This window comes from Phascolarctos cinereus, unplaced genomic scaffold (assembly GCF_003287225.1).
Source record: "Phascolarctos cinereus isolate Bilbo 61053 unplaced genomic scaffold, phaCin_HiC Scaffold_5;HRSCAF=322, whole genome shotgun sequence".
NCBI lineage: Eukaryota > Metazoa > Chordata > Mammalia > Diprotodontia > Phascolarctidae > Phascolarctos > Phascolarctos cinereus.
This window is the reverse complement of record NW_027555958.1, coordinates 381,544,542-381,561,733: the sequence shown is the minus strand read 5'-3', so window position 1 is coordinate 381,561,733 and position 17,192 is coordinate 381,544,542. Positions and strand designations below refer to the sequence as shown.

The window sequence follows — 17,192 nt, the reverse complement described above, 5'->3', positions numbered from 1 at the left end:
TGAGGTAATACATGTAAAGTATTTTGCAAGCCTTAAATCGATATATAAATGTTAGCTATTATTATTATTGTTATTTTCCTGACTCCAGTAATTATCAGCTATGTGACCCTAGGGAAGTCATTGAACCTCTTTAAGTTGATTTCCTCATTTATAAAACAGAAATAATAATACCCCTGTTGCCTGCTTCAGAAGATTGTTAGGAAGAAAGCACTTTATAAACCTTAAATTACTATAGAAATGTGAGTTATCCTTAAGCTCCTTGAGGGCAGGAACCACAATTTACTTATTTTTGTATAGACACGAAGGCCATGCCTTGAACATTATAAGCAATCAGTAAATTTGTAAATATTGGATATGCAAATATTGTATATTTACATATGTAAATAAAACTAAAGGGAAAAAGGCAGCTGATGAGGAAGCAGTTGGAATGCTCCTTGTCTTCTAAGTAATCTCTAATGCTTCCATGTCTTGGATATGTTGGAAAGCCTTTGCCCTGGGTTCAAGACCAGGGTTTTCTACCTTCTCCCCTCCGTTCCCCCAGGTCCCAACTGGGAAAGCCTGCCACCATTTTAACCACCCATTCTTACCCCCTTCAGATGGCCATGCTGCTGAAGCTCCAGGAAGCTGCCAACTATATCGAATCTCCAGACAGAGAAACCATCCTGGACCCAAACCTCCAGGCCTCACTCTGAGGACCTACCTAGCCACCGCTGTTGCCCCAGAGAGCAGCGAGCCGGCCTCAGCTATGTCAGCTCTTCCTCCTCCTCTCCTTTCAGAGCACCCATCTACAGCCCAGAAAAGGGGACTGGAGGGAGTTGGTGGGAGGGGAGGGGCAGGCTTTCTGGTGCTGCACCTTGGAGGACTTCCTAGGATTGGTGGGGTGGGGTGAGGGGAGCTTGTTCCTCTGGATATAAGACTGGCCTCCTCTCAAGACTTTGGGGAGAGGGGGATTCTGGGAGGTTTTTTTTTCCCCTTGGTTTTCTGTCTTGACTACAAACTCTTGGGTTTTATGGGCAGGTGACAAGATATCAGGAGAAACCTGCAGCAGTTCCTAGCCAATTATAGACAGTTGTGTGGGAGATGGCCCTATGAGGTGAAGCCCGGGGCAGGGGGAGCAGGAGCTCCCCAAATTCTCTCCCAGCCTCTTCCCAACTCTACTGCCACTGCCAGCAGCTCTCCCCTAGAGACCTGGATGGAGCCTAGAAAAAAGAAGCATGTGGTTTAAAAAAATTTTTTTAATAAAGGTTTTAATTCTGTTGATAGAGGGTTAAAAATCAAATGGAAAAGATGAAGCTGGAGAGGGGAAACAGTTGTCAAGGTAGAGAGAGAGCTGCCCATTCCCAACCCCTTGATGACCTACAGGACGTCCTCAAGATGGCTGTCAAAATGTGCCCCACCAAGATACAGACACAACATCCCTACATCCGGCCCTCCAAGAAGGACTATTAGCTCTGTCTTTGTACCTTCTAATTTAATATACATGAGGACAGCCAATAAACCCTGCCTTTTATTTTGTTTTTCTACCACTTATCTATTTATTTTTCCTTTCCCTCCCCTCCAAGACCAAGAGGTAGTCGGGTTCCTTTCCAGCTTCAGTGTAGATTTTGTGAGGATGGCTTTCTTTTGGAGGATCTGATGCTGTCCAACTGGCACCAACTAAACTTTCCTGCTGTACTCTCCAGCTCTCGTCTCCTCACAGCTCATGGGGAGGCCTGGAGTGGTGGAGAAGCACCAAACTGGAGAGCAAACTGAGGGGCCCAGAGAACCACCTTCCTTCTCTTAAGCTAGCACAGGCTCTCAACGAAGCTTCAATTCTAGCCCTCGAATGCAATGAGAAGAGTCAGACTTATCAAGCTGGACACTCAGCTCTGCTCTTCACCGTGGACTGGACAGCCCCAAGAACTGGAAGAACAGTGGTTCTCAGGTGTCTAGCCAAGGCCAAACCCCCTGGCGGTCTTTCGATTGACATCAAGCAACGGATTGTTCATCAGTAGGAGACACAGCAACCAGTTAATGGAGAGAATTCACAGAGGTGAAGGGAGGAGGGGTGGAGAGGAAGGAAACAACATCTGTCACCTAAGGAGATCTTCTGCCCCCTTTCTTTGCTGCTCCAGAGGTTCTGACAGTTGAGGAACCTGGAACCAGTTGTACCTCTTCACTACCTGGGCTAAGGAAACAGCTTCATATGCACCCTAGAGCAAGCAAGAAAAGCAGCCTCCAAATGGACATATGGTATGTTGAGGTCAGAAGACCTAGGACCAAAGCCTGAAAGACTGCAGGATCATGGGATACTCTCTCTAGTACAAGCAAACTCACTTCCTATCATCTTTGAAAGCCTCCAGGAGCACCAGTGCCCAAGCTTCGGCTTTCTAGCGTAGCCAAAGTTTCTGGGCTTTGCACATTTACCCATTCAACAAATATTTTGCTTGCACGTCAGTGCTAAACAATGGGCTTAGGTGTGGTCTTAGTGTTTACCCTTCAGGCTCCAAAGGCATAAAAGAGTTCAGCTGAGTCAAGAGGAATCCTAACCTGGACCATTCTCTCCTGCTTCCTATCCTCCCCGACAAAAGTCAATGGTGTTCCAACCAGTCATCAGTCTTCAGCATTCAGCTCAGATGCTTCCCTGCTCCCAACAAGAGGCCCCTCTGCCCTGCCCCACCCCACCCCATATTCAGTCACACCTGTCAGCCCCCAGAGGTTCCATTGCTGAGACCCATCATTGCTATTGCTTCTGCTGCTAATTCCCTGATCTGTGAAGACACCTGACCAACACAGCTGTAACTTATGCAATTCTGTAATGGGAAGAGGCTCTTTGTCCAAGGATGGTGCTGAAATCACTGCCTTAAAGACCTCTGCTGTGCAGAGAAGGGGATGCCCTTGAGCCGGTCGTCCTGGCTCAGAAGGAAAGGGGATACGAGATGGGCCTACTTCAGGCTGGATGGCCTTTTCCGAGCCCTGCCTGGAGCTTCAGCTCCAACCAAGGCCTAGCTGTCTAATGTTGCCTAATGTTGGTAGAAGGAGCACTTAGCCCCTTCTCTTCTGGTGCTGCCTAGCCAGTGCCTTCTGACCTGGATTGTTACTGGCCAATTGAGAGAAAGAAGAAATAAGAAGCCTCCCTTTTTTTTCCCCCTGATTCCAACTGCCTGACCTCCCCCATTCCAGTCTCCCAGGTAACCATGGATACAGCCCTGGATTTCTTTTGCCTCCCTAGCAGATAGGGTCATGAAGGCCTCTCTTGCTGTGACTTTCCATTTCTGTTCCATTCCTGGGATCTGTGCCCCACCTCTGCTCTCAGTCTCCTGCTGCATTCAGCCCAGGTCTCCTGCTGTCCCACCCTAGGGTGAGTGTTTCCCCTATAAGGGGAGAGATCTGACATCCTCAGAATTCAGGAACCTGGGACCCTGTTTACAGTTGCACATCTGGGCCCCTCACTGGGAGGGATCAATCATCTTGCAGAGAAAACTCAGACATGGTGGCAGCTGCAAAAGGTTGAGCCTCCTCATGGTGCTATAACCCCCTGGGATGCTCACCCCAGACTCTGCTGAGACAGAGAGAATCTGATGTCTCCCTCACTGCCCAAGAGTACATGATAGGAGCAGACCCACAACATCCCGTCTAGCTATGTCCCTACTCCCCTGCTCAGGCCATAGGGACCCAATCTTCAGGAGAGGAAAACAGAGTCCCAAAGGTGGACTCTGTTCCTCAGGCACCTTCAGAAGATGCCAGCCTGTCTTGAGAAGGTTACTGCTCCTCCTCTCCCTTTTTCCTGGAAGCCTTGAGGTGGGTAGGAAATTACCTATGTGATTTCTATACCTAGCACCTTCACTGGGAGAGAGCCACAGTCCTGGGAGAGATACCATCTCTTCTGCTGTGGATGCAAATGACTAACAAATGATGTGGCCCAGCTGCCTTTCCTTACCCTGGGCTCTCAAACTACAAAAGACTTATAGGTCAGTAGGGCCAAGTATGGGATGTATCTGTTTGCTGCTTTCCTGTATTCTGAGACCTCATCATGGAGACTTTTCAAAGAAACCACAAATTGTGCAGCTCTACGGTGCTCATTTCTCTGTCCTTGTATAAATGTGTGTGCTTGTATCCTTGTCATGTAGATTCACCACCATGAAGCCACACATGGAATCAGAGGCTGGCAGGGAAAAGGATGCTGCTGTCTGTGGGTGGCCGCTACAGTGAGATTTCTAGTGACTGGTTCAGTGTCAGAGTTCACTCTTAAATTGTCAGAATTCCCACAACCCAAGCTAGTATCCTTAGGGACACTGAAGGTTTTTTCTTATAGCTTCTCCCCTTCTTCTGGTTAATACGTTCCCAAAGATTATGATCTTTCCCTCCTTCCACCTCCAGAAGAAGGTTGGTGTTTTCTCAGTGGCCTAAGGGGTAAACTTCATTTTCTACAGGTTCCCCAGGAGGAAGGAACTACTGACCCCCGTCTCCAAAAACTCTTTCCACAGCAGCTCCATCCATTTCTACCATGAGATTTTGCTCACTTCGTAGGAAGGTAGTAGAACCCAGTTCTGGAACCAAGGAGGCTACAATATTGAACCGTGAGGAACATAAGCTTCCAGGAAAGTATCTAGCATGGCAGAGGCTTTCTCAATTTCCTTGTCCCCATCACACATATAACATAGAATAAAAGAGACTAAGCATACCTGTTGATGCTTACTTACTGCTTACTCTCTGAGGATCATGAGCTGATAGAAATGGGTACCTGGTCAGAGAGTAAGCCAGATACTAGTACACAGACATTATAGCTAGGGTTCTAGCTAGCAAATTCCGTCTTGTAACAACATAAGGTTTGTAACAAGCCTTAGGTAGGTAAATAAGTGGTGGAATATGAGAAGGCAAAGGTCCCAGGATAATCATTCAGAAGTGGGTCAGCCATGTATATCCCGAGATCCACAGTCAACAGAAGCACATTAAACCAATTACATGAAAGACTGCCATTCTGTTCTCCCTGTAAGGGCATGTCTCCCCCTCCTTTGCAGAAAAGATTCTCTTTAAGTGCCAGGCTTTCCAAGGATCTTCCCAAGCATAGTTGTGGCTCCCAGGAAAGAACACAACTATAAAAGGTGTTCAATCACCAATCTGGGGAAAAATGAAAATAAAAATGCACAGGTGTGAGTTGGCTTTCAGGGGATCAGGAGAAGCTGCAAAAGAATTAGAATTTGAGCCTGGGAAGACAAATTCTAGCTTCCCCATTATCTGCATATGGAGTTCTTTAGTTCTTTCTTGAGAAGTTTGCCCATGACCCCCTGCTATCTTGGATAAATTTTTCTTCCCAATGTGCCATGAAGAATGTTGTCATACCAGGCTGGCCATTGAACTGGGAGAGGTCCATGGATGCATGATTCAGCTCTTTAGTATTTTTAAAGGGAACTGTGAGTATTGTACAGTCCCCACTTTGAGAGATTTAAGGACCGGAAGTGAGAAGGTCCAAGATTCCACTTCTGAAGCCACACTTTTACCCCATGTGACTGTTTCCCCCACATCCTTTTTTTTAAGACGCCACAAGGCAAGAGAGTATTCATGTTTGTCCCTCATAAACATGAGTGGTCCAGACAACAGCCCTGAAACCGAATCTCTGAAAGGGGCCTTAGCCCAGGAGCGCCCCTTGACTCTTCTCTGGCCCTCTCTACTGTACCTACTCAGGGCCTTTTTCTGGTCCTACTGCTATAGCAAACTCCACAGGGCTAACATGTCTACAAGACAGTTATATCCCCCACCCTCTTGTCCCTTTTTCTTTTGGAGGTTTCAGAGACTAATGTTGGGTGGGAGAGAGGATTCAGCCAGAACCTCATTGCCCAGAACAGTTAGCTGATCTAATGGGTCCCCTTCTCCCAACACCAGCCTTCTGTAAAAGGCATCCAGAGCAGTGTAGGAGAATGGAGTCAGGGTCCCTCCATCTCTTATCCTCCTCATACCAGAAGCAGGATGTGAACTAGGCAGCCAAGAGGAGGCTCAGATATTTTGATAGAATTTATTGGTTGTTTTTTTGTTTTGTTTTGAAATCTGAAAAGAGCTTTTAATCCCAAATTTATAGCCTTTTTAGCTAGTGGGACCATGAGAGAGAGAATAGGAGCATATAGCTTGACTTGAGCTTCGAATTAGAAGATTTTCCAAAGCAGAGAGTTTCTGGCTACAAGACAGAGAGAGATATTCTTAGCCCTTCTATTAGGCACTCACCTGCGTTTTGAGCACTGGTGCTATGAGAGTATTGGGGTGGGGGATAGCTTTGAAGCTCCAAGAATAGTGAACTCGGCAAATTGCACTAAAAACACCTTTATCCTCCCCAGAAGGCACATGACATGTCCTTGGGCCACCTCCCTTCCCATGGGAGCTTTCTACTTCCCTGCCACCTCTCTGAGGCTAGGGGGAGGGAGTGATTGGATGAGAGTTCCCAGAATCCCCAGCCAGTCTCTTGGGCCACTGCTGCGCAGTGGCTCCTCATTTCCCAATGTTAGCTTTTTTCTAGAACAAGATAACTTTTTTTAATAAATCCACCCCACCCCACCCCCCACTAGACCCTATCCTGTTTTAGACAGCACTAATTATGTGATGAAATCTATTTCTCAAATGCATGGTATTCCTCAAGCATAGGGCAAGTGGGATGGGCCAGGGAGCTTTTGTAACACTTTTTTTTTAATTTATTGGGAGTAAAAACCCAATCAACAGGTCTCCAGATCTGTGTGTCTCTGTGTGTGTGTTTTCCCTCTCATTTGTGCTCCCTTCATTCCTTTCCTTCCACTTTCCTTTTTATATCTGGTGTAGAGAAAGCAACATTGAACCTGGAAAGTAAACTGATGTATATAGTTGCGGTAACAATCATGAAAAGAGCTGGGCTGTCCCCATAGCAACCTGTTTTTAAAAAGAAATTGATTAGAAATTGAATCCATGCCAGGGTCAGCTGGAGAGACCATCACCACCAGAGCCTCACATGGCTGCCCTCCCTCTACCCCAGGCATGTCTCCTCCCGGCTAGATTCATCTGTCTGATACCATTTGAGTTTCAATAAAGTTATCTCCTGTATTGTCCAGCGGGTGTCTAGCTCTCTCTTATCTCTCTGTACCCAACTTTCAGCCTAGTCCTTGGGTCATCAGGGAAGAATTCAAAGATGTCATTTAGCTTGATCTATCATTGCGCCCTAAGGTTGCTAGGTGAACTGAGCTGCCTAGAAACGCCTGATCCTCAAAGACCAAATGGATGTCCTTGTAAGATGATCATTTGCCCTTCTCTGTCAGGGGGTATGAACGTGGAATCTGCCATGATTCCTCCTTTGAAATTTAAAGCATCTGGGCTGAGAATCCCATAGATCCCTGAATGACCACTTCCCTCGAGAAGAACCACAAACTTGGGAAGCTAGGTGTGTCAGGGGATAGAGCACTGGCCCTGGAGTCGGGAGGACCTGATTTCAAAAATGGCCTCAGACACTTACTGGCTGTGTGACCTTGGGCAAGTCACTTAACTCTGCCTAAAAACAAACAAACAAAAAATCCACAAGTGTCTGGCTTTTCTTAACTTTTTTCCTTTAAAATAGATACACTGATATGTAAAAATACAGACTTGTCCTAACCAAGTTCACTTCCCCATGAATGAATGAATAGCCATGGAAGAGAAATAACCATTCCCCTAAACACTCTGTTAGACAAAAGGGTCTTCTCCCTTCTCCTATAAAGTTGCCATAGCAACACTGCCCATTCATGCTAGGCAGGTTGGTTGGAGGGAAATAGTAACAGAGGAATTTTCAGTCATTGAAGCAGGGAGTTAAGGGATTATTCTTTTGAAAAAGTATTCAGAGGAGGGGACCCAGCCTCCCTGTGCCACACAATTCAGCACTCACATTTCTAAAAGATGGACCAGTAACTGCCAGCAGGCTTCACTTGCCTTTTGGGCATGAAAATTAAAGCCCTTCAGCTAGCCAAAGCATTTAGCCTCACTAATCAGTTTCTGAGAAACTCTTGCTCTTTCCTCCAATTACCCCCAACACTTCATTGCCACCCGAACACATTCCTCCAACTCCCTGTATTTTTTAACCCCCTTCCTTGCATTTTAACTCTGTTCACACATCTCTTCTGCCATGGGCCTCTTTGTGGGCCTCTGCTTTTTCCTGTCCAAAGTCCACAGATCTCCAAATCAAACCACTCTTGGCCCATTGTGTTTCCAGAGACAATTTGCCTCAAGGAAATTTTCTCCCATACTCCCAGTTAGATGGGTTTCCATCTTAAACTGACCCAGAACATATCCCTGGATTTAGACAGTGCTGACCCTTGGGGCCAAGAATTTTTACTTTCCACTCAGTTGCTATCATATCAACCAAATTAGGCAATATTACTACTGTAAATATCCTAAGACCAGAGAAGGAAGCAGTTAGAATAACCCATCAACAAACCAGGGTCTCTAATGTTTAAAGATTTATTAACTAGACAAGAAGCTTTATTCATCCTTAGCATATCCACAGACTCCGAGATATATGTGCCCAGATTTGAATATTTGTATACGTAGAATCACTGGTAGTGAACTCCTACAAGAGAGTTAAACTTGGTAGCCTAATGGAAAAGCAGAGGAATGGAATGCTTTCTATTCAGCAGCTTCTACTACGTGTGCAATGGAATCCTCTGTATAGAGTCAGAGTGGGAAGGGACGTAAGAAGGTAGCTCAGTCTAAATCATTCCTGAATGAGAATCCCCACTGTATTCACAGTCAACCAGTCTTCGCTTGAAGATATCCAGGGAAGGACAACCCGTTTCCTCCCAAGGATGCCCATTCCACTTTGGGGCAGGTTTAATGTTTAAGAAGCCTAAATTTGCCTCTTTGCAACTATTACCTTGTTACCTTGTTCGTTGCTCACTGTTACGCTCTCTGGAACCAAGCAGAAGGAAACTAACCCCTCATCTATCGGGTAACTTTTCAAATACTTAAAAATAGTTACCATGTCCTCCCTGAGGCTTCTCTACTACAGCCTCAACATCTCCGGTTCCTTTGAACATTGTGCACGTGGGATGTTGGGGCCTTTCACCATCCTGGTTGCCTTCTTTGAGACACTCCTTCCTAAAATGGGGTGCCCAGAATTGAATGCAATACTGCAGATGTGGTCTGAACAAGGCAGGGTGAAGTGGGGCCACCACTTCCTTGTTCCTGGACACTGCCCAAGTTTACATCAGCATTCTAGGCTGCACAGTGCAAAGGAAAGCATGTGGGGTGGGGTTTGGAGTGAGAAGATGTGAGGACAAGTCTCAGCTTTGCCATGTCCTATCTGTGTGACCCTAGGCAAGTCTCAGCTTCTTTTAGTTTCCTCTATATTAAGGCGAAGTGTTGGACTAACTCTGCTGTATCAAACTCAAATAGAAATGAGGCCACTAAACTATACATAAGGAGCCCTGTAGGCTACACAGTGACTTAGAAAACTACATATCTTTGTCCTATTGAATTTTTATTTATTTTATTAAATATTTCCCATTTTTATCTGGTTCAGTCTACCCTAGGGAGTGTTTTGAGCTGCCTCTAGTCTAGAAGACTTCTAAGGTCCCTTTCAAATTATAATATATACACATATAATAAATATACATAATTATATGTAATATATATTCTGTATATATGTTATATACATATATGTTACATATTATATGTAATTACATATATATAAACATATATAATTATATTCTATTAAGTCACATTGAGTTCATAGTCCACTAAAACCTCCCAGGACTTTTGTAGGTGAACCCCTACCACATCCATACAGAAAGTACTGAATAGGATTTGCTCAAGTCTATCTGTGATAAAATGATAGTTTTATCTCATTGATTTAGAGTTAGCAACCCTCTCTCATTTAGGTGATGTAATGGGTAGAGAGTACTGGACCTGGAGTCAGGAAGATCCAGGTTCAATTCCAGCCTTGGATTCACTCTGCCACAGTTCTCTCATCTGTAAAATGGAGATACCAAAGCACCTACCTCCCAGGGTTGTTGTTAGAGAAAATATCTGTAAAGTGCTTTGTAAACCTTAAAACACTATATAAATGCTAGCTATCATCATCATCATCATCATCTCAGATAGCCCTGGGTAGGGTAGTTTTTGTTTTCTTAGATGCCTTTCACACAGTCTTTTAGCTCATTATTTTCTAACCTAACCAGGATTCTTGAAACCTGGTACAAGTGGTGATTTTCACTGATAACTTACATAAAGACAAACAGATAATTAACAGCCTACTCATTCACATAATTTCAACATCAATGGTATTAAGTTAGAGGCAGTGGAATAGATTTGGAGCTAAAGTACCATCTTCAGATCTTGATATTTCTGCTTACTACCTGTATAATTTTTTGGCCAGTCATTTAACCTATTTGTAAAATGAGAGAGATGTATCATATAAAATCTGAGATTCATTCCTGTTCTAAACCCTATGACTTGCTCTCATAATTTCTTTTCTTATTCCACTAACAAAAAAAAATTTTCTTTAAAACACTTAAGTCGATTCAGCATCTGTTATTGGTCCATTAATGCGACAGCAATTTTAGTGGACTGCTACTGTAAATTGAAGCCTAAAATCATTAGGTTTTTTGCTTACCCCATTGTGCTTTCTTGATCAGCGACATCCCAGTCAGACTAATCCAAGCTGGAACAGCAAATCAATTAATTGCAGACTCTTCCTCTTTTGTGTTTGGATTTCTTGAGAGCTGGGAACACAGCTCTAGTCCCTGTCTCCTCAGTGGGGAAAGGAGGAAGCAAATTAGACCAGCAGGATACCTGAGCCCAGCATCTTGCCTTCTTCTTCTGCATCTATAATCATACCATTTTAATTTGGTTCTCTTTCCCTCTCTCTCTCCCAACACAGTGTTGTACTGCTGAAATATGGCTCAATTCAGGCAACCAGATATGTGTGCTAGATCTCACAGAATCTCATAGCTGGGAAGGACCTCAGAATCCACCTAGTCCAGTCTCAATCAGAATAAGAATCTATAACAATAATACTAAGTATGATGATGATAACTAGCATTTATATAGTGCTTTAAGGTTTACTAAATGCTTTCCAAATATTATCTCATTTGATCCTCACAACAACCTTCCCCCAAAGTGGTCACTCAGCCATTGCTTGAAGACTTCCAAGGAGGGAAAAACCCCACCACAACTGGAGGCAGCCCATTCCATCTTTGGAGAACTTTAAGTATTGAGAGATTTTTTTCCCTAGATTTTCCCAATCAAGCCTAGATTTGCTTTTTATTGTAACCTTCCACACACAAAACCTTGTTTTGACCCCTGCACAAATTTCTCATTTGATCCTCGCCACAACCCTAGGAGGTAGTGCTATATTATCCGAATTTTACAAATGAAGCAAGGGAGGCAGATGGATTTGAATTAAGGTATTCCTGATTCCAGGTCCAGCGCTCTTTCTGCCATACCACCCAGAGCCCGTCCTGTGTCCCCTGGCAAGCGACTGCCAGTAAATGCTTAACAACAGGTTGGGAGGGGAAACAATTTACTTAGGACACATTTTAAAGTTTCATCTACGTCATACATTTTCTCCAACACTTTGTTAAGTCTAGTCCATCAACAAAACAACACACCAAGCCCTGATTTGTAGCATTCGCCAATTTCACAGGTGTTAATGTTCACACTGATAACTTAACAATCCACTCACTCAGAACAGGTCCAAGTTGGCTACAATCCACTCCTGCCCTTAAGCCTTTTCTTCCCCGGAAAAGGCTAAATAAATATTCCCAATTCTGCTTTACCTAGTCCGAAATTAGCTGCAGTTCATAATTTTTAAGGAGGGAGAGGAAAGAAACATTTATTAAGTGTCTTCTAATTATAATAGCTAGCATTTATATATCAACTTCTAGAATAGCTAGTTTTATATGCTGCCTTCTAATAATATAATCGTTAGCATTTACATATCAACTTCTGATAATAATAGCTAGCATTTTTACGCACATAATAATAATTACTACTACTACTAATAAGCTAGCATTTATATAAATGCCTTCTATGTGCAGGGCACTGTATCAAATGTTGTACAGATATCTTAGCTGCGGAAAGAGAGAGCAGAGATGGAACGCTTATCATCAGTTTGACTGTTATCTTCGGTGTAATTTTTGGAAAGTCCTTTAATTAGTCTACATGAGCAAATTCTTCCCCGCTATACTAGACACATCCTCATCGAAATCTTGAGGGGGGAAAAAAAACCCAACAACTTTCTCCTGGCCACAGGAGGCGCTGTCTGCGGAGGCTTCGGCTCGCAGCCCGACCTCTCTGCAGCCCCGCCCTAACTCCCCCTTCCCCGGCTCGCCGCCGCCATGCGCATGTGCGGCTTCGAGGATTGGCCGCGCGCGGGAGCCGTCGTGCCGGTGGCGGGTCCCCGCGGCGGGAGGAGCGGCCGCGGGGCTGGCTGGCTGGCTGGCAAGCAGCGGGCGGGCGGGCGGAAAGATGGCGGCGGCGGGCGCGCGGGCTCCGGGCTGCCGGGGCCAGTGGCGCAGGGCTTGAAAGAGGCGCTGGTGGAGACGCTCACGGGGATCCTGTCGCCGGTGCAGGAGGTGCGGGCGGCCGCCGAGGAGCAGATTAAGGTGCTGGAGGTGACGGAGGGTGAGTGAGGCCGGCGGAGCCCGCCCGCCTCGGGAGGGGCCCGGCGCGGGGCGTGCGGGACCCCCGGGAGGCGGGCTGCGGTCTGCGGAGGGGAGCGAGCGGGCTGAAGCCGGGCCGGGGATCCGCCGTCTGCGGGGCGAGCCCGGTCGGCGCCGGCGCTGCCCTGGCCGCGGGGGACGAGCGACGGGCGATGGCCCCCGCGCCCCGGCAGAGGAAATGAAATGAGTTGCCGGGTCCCGGCCCCTTCCCCCGCCCTTGGTGTGCTCGTGGAGCCCGAGTCCCAATGCACAGTCCCGCTGGGCAGCCCTTTACTGCCCGGACCCCTGGTTGTTGAATACCGATTTTTAACGACTGCATGCCTGTTTCTGAAGAGTCTGATCCTAGGAGCTGCTTCTTTGCTTCCTCCCTCCCCGTAGGGCTTTTGGATCGTCGTTCCCTGCTCAGAAAAAGACCTTCACCCGAGGGTAAAAGGCTCAAAATTTAAAAATAGCCCTGGTTGAAAGGCGAGGATTAAAATGAGGGTTTGAGATTCTATTGTGCCTGGCATCAGGATACTAAGCCAGTTTGACAAAGGAGCATTTTGAGCTTGAAACAATACTCAGGAGAAGGGGCTGGAAATATCGAGTCTTTTTTTTTTTAAACTAGCCTTGAGACAGTGGGGCTTAATGTCGAAAGACCTCTACAAAGAAATTCACCTATTGTAGCATCTCTTCCAGAATATCAGGGACAGAGTATTCTCCTGAATTCTTTCTAAGAATCTAACCTTAAGAAGTCTCCTTCCAGGTCTTAGTAGCGGTCTTCTGAGAACCACCACATGTAAATAGGGTAGAGGTTAGGCGTTCGCATAGGGAATTTTTATAATGGATCCCATACTAGATTGAGAAACTGTGAGTAGCACCCATTATAGGTTTCAGCCTGAGTTTTTCATAGGGACTGAATCTGTAGTGGAAGGGCTCCCTGAAACATTTATTTTAGTTCAGTATCTATTTGATATCATGACATTAGTCAAGGAGAAAGAAAAGGCCTTTAAGTTTGTTGCTAGTAGACTTAGAAAATGATGAGTTGTGGTTTCAGCACTTGAAACGTGTGCCTTAAGCATTAATGCCATTGGTTTGTTGTTTGGTTTGGGTTTTTTGTAGGACATTTCTCTCTATTCGTATTGGGGAAGGTGGTGTGATAATGGATTCTGGCTGCTTAAAAGACAATTGAAATTAACAGTGGAGATAAGAGCCATTCTTACATGAAATGTGAGACCAAAAGGAAAGAGAGAAAATTTGTTGGATTTGGAGGTTATGAGTTATAGCCATACATAGGTTGATCTGGAGGAGGAAAAAATGCCTCCTAGTCAAAATTCTTTTGTTTGCAAAGCAAGGGAACTTCAGCAGTTTTAGGGCCAGGTTCCTGTTAATCAGAACAGATCCATCTATGAACTTCTTTTCTGTTTGCACTGACCTGTGTATGACTTTGACAGCTTCCCCCATAAACGTGCAACCTTAGCTCATATCTGACCATCTTTGACAAAAATGCATTGGTCTTATTTGAACAGAATTGCTACCAAGTTCATTTTAAAGCATTAGTCCTCTACTTCCTGTCTCTTTGGTGTTTGGAACCAAAACTCAAATGTCTGCAGAACTTTGTAATTGATCAATGCCACTGGTGGGTTATAATACTAAAGTTATTTTCTATGTAACTTGATAGGAATGTGCTATGAAAAAGAGTTGATTTTATATGAAGTGTCCTATTATTGGTGTGCCTAGTGGCAGTGTAGTAAATTGCTTAGATGTTCAGACTACCTGGAGAAGTGGTATAGGTTGCTGGAGTTTCAGGTAGTGACTTGTATTCTTTCGGGAGCTACTGTTAAAATTGATTCTGTTGTTTGTGTGTTTTTTCCCCAAAGTCCTTTAGAAACTTATCCTTCAAATTCAGAAGCAAGAAGGTTAATTCTTCTCTTGTTGTTCTTGTACCCTTCCTCGGAAAGAAGACTGTGGTGGTGGAAGGACTGTGCCCTTTCTTATGACTTGTGATCCTGTCTCTCCTTTCTAAACCCTTGGCAGCATTGGACCAAGCTCCACTTTGCCAAATAGCCCAGACAGATTTCAGAATATTCTCTCTCGGCTTGTTTTGTACTTGATTGATCTGCTCAACTTAGGCCACTGTATCATTGCCTTCTTTTGAGGAAGCAGATAGCACCTGACTGCCCAAAGCTAGGATTTAGCCAAGTATTTGGGGCATGGTTGTGATGAAGAGCATGACTCAAAGATCCTCTGTTTCTTTTATCAACCAACTGAAGGTCTGAAGTAAGCAACAGTTCTCTCAGATAGTATCCCTCTGAAGATGCTTCAGAGTGCCGCGATTTCTGTCATTAACAATGCACAAGGACCTTTGCTTCTATCTTCTGCCCAGAAAAATTGGTAAACAGCATTCCTCGGAACTTTAAGTATAATCTAGAAATTACCCTTGAAGTTCAGTTCCTTTGATATTTTTCTTCCTCCTCTCCCTCCCCCAACTTATTAGGTCAAGTGAAAGCCCAGAACAAGTTTCTCTCTGATTGTTTTCAACCCCTTTGCCCCGATTTTCCACTCAGAGCCTTTGTTCAGACCCTCATCACCTCTTGCTTAGACTATTATAGTAGCCTTCTACTTAGACTCCTGGCTTTCAGTCTCTCCTCTCCCCAATCCACCCTCCATATAATGACCAAAATAATCTTAAGGCATAAGTCTGACTTATCACTCGCCTTGCTCAAGAAACTTCAGTGGCTCCTTACTGCCTCTAGAATAAAATAAAAGTTCCTCAGCTTAGCATTTAAAACTGTTCATAACATGAGTTTATCCTGCCATTCTGGACTTATTCTCCCCTCTCTCCACTCAAGTGTTCCTTTTTTTTTATGTACCTCCTAGCATACCACTAAGAGGCAATGTGGTGTGTTAGATAGGGGCACTGGATTTGGAGGCTGAATTCAAATCCCAATTCAAAGTCTTACTAGTAGCATGACCCTTGGTAAGTCATTTAGCATCTCTGAGCCTGTTTATTCATTGATAAAATGAGGCAATTCCCTTCTGTCTCTGAATCTATGAGCTTATGATCATACTTTCTCCATTGTAGGCAGAGTGGCCTACTTACTGTTTTCCTGACTTAGCACTCTTAGCTCCCACCTCCATTCCTTTGCACAGGCTGCCTCCAATGCCCTCTTTTTCCTTCCAGATTTAACTCTTGTGCCATCTCCTGTGGGAAGCTTTTCCGGATTCCTTTAGTTGTTGATGTTCTCTCCCTCCCCAAATTATTGTGTATTTATTTATTTATGCACATGTTGTATCTTCCATTTTAGCTCCTTGGGGAAGGGAACTATTTTTCATTCTATCTTTGTATTCTTAGCACCAGTGGTACAGTGCCATGCTTTTTAGATTAAATTCGGTGAAAACACTTCTCAGGAAATACAAGCTGGTGAAGCCCAAAGCATATTCTGGTCTTTTAACCTGCCACCTAACATATCCAGGAAAACTGCTGCCCCACAATTAGTTGCCTAATTTTCTAGAGTGGAAAAAGTTGAGATAGTTCCAGAGTCCTCCAAGCTGAGATAGTTCATATGTGGAAGAGAGAGCTGCTGCAGCTTCCATCACCATGTCTACTTTGAGCCAACCTCACAACCCACAACACATCTAGGGAGTGTGCTCCATCAGTCTGGTGTCCTCGGAGGGATTTTACTGAGCTGAGCGATGTGCTGCTTTGTTCCTTTATTTCCTTGAGTTGAAGAAGGCCTCCCAGATCAGTTTAAGTATTTCATTTAAAGCCTGTTTAACAGAATGAAATCAGAGAAGGAAATCCTGCTGGCAGCCTCATTCTTCACTTTGACCTAAGAGTTCATTAGGTCCTATGCTGCACAGCAACTCAACAGATTCTTCTGGCACAAACAGCTTTCCTAAGAGCTGTGAAGCTTAACAGGAATTAGGAGTTTCTCAGAAAACACAAGCACCTTCCCAGCTATGATTGCATTTCTCTTAATGACGTGATAGCTGTGGCCACTGAGAGTTTGTGAACTCCCACGGTTTCTTACCTGTACTCTTAAGTCTCATGTTCTCCACTAGATTTTTCTGCTTTGTTGGCAAGGTTGGGAAGATTCCATCTCCTTTGTTTTGGGCTGCTTCCTCTTAGATCTTAATTTATTGCTATCTCATTTTCTTCATCCTTCCTCCAAGGCTAGCATCCCAACAGAACACAGTGGGTAGCCTTTCTTGTCACAATAAGCATTGATCTTCCAGACCACAAGAGCGTAGCCTTCATTATATAGATTGATCATCTCTCCCTTATTTCTTTTGGTTATTCCTTCTATCAGAAATATTGTAGCATTTTCCACATGATCAAATGGTCATTTCGCTCTTGATTCTCTATTAGTCATCTGTCCCTATTGCTTCACAAGGATAAATTCTCTCTTTGCTCCCCCTGTAATAGCTACCACTATAATATTGGGGGCTAGGGAGGGGGTGGAAATAGCTCCCCCTCACTTCTCCTGGCTCTTATTTGGTGCCCAAGGTATTGGAGTATTGGTTTCCCCATCTTAGCTACCTAGAGAGATGATCCTGCCGGTTGGGCATATGCTTTCTGGTTTT

General features: G+C 44.6%; 2 protein-coding genes across 7 annotated transcripts in view; both read left to right on the top strand.

Moving 5' to 3' along the window:
- The window catches only part of NAV1 (neuron navigator 1), a 352,950-nt gene extending 345,904 nt beyond the window's left edge, over positions 1–7,046 (top strand). For all 6 annotated transcript variants that reach the window (XM_078156430.1, XM_078156429.1, XM_078156428.1 and 3 more), the window contains one exon: positions 597–7,046. In XM_078156430.1, the coding sequence (XP_078012556.1) occupies positions 597–692 (96 nt within the window). In that variant the 3' untranslated portion in view covers positions 693–7,046. The remainder of the gene's footprint in view (positions 1–596) is intronic.
- A 5,459-nt stretch (positions 7,047–12,505) lies between these two features.
- Positions 12,506–17,192, top strand: part of IPO9 (importin 9) — a 34,328-nt gene continuing 29,641 nt past the window's right edge. The window contains exon 1 of the mRNA XM_021003014.2: positions 12,506–12,588. The gene's annotated coding sequence lies outside the window, so the exon portion shown is untranslated. The remainder of the gene's footprint in view (positions 12,589–17,192) is intronic.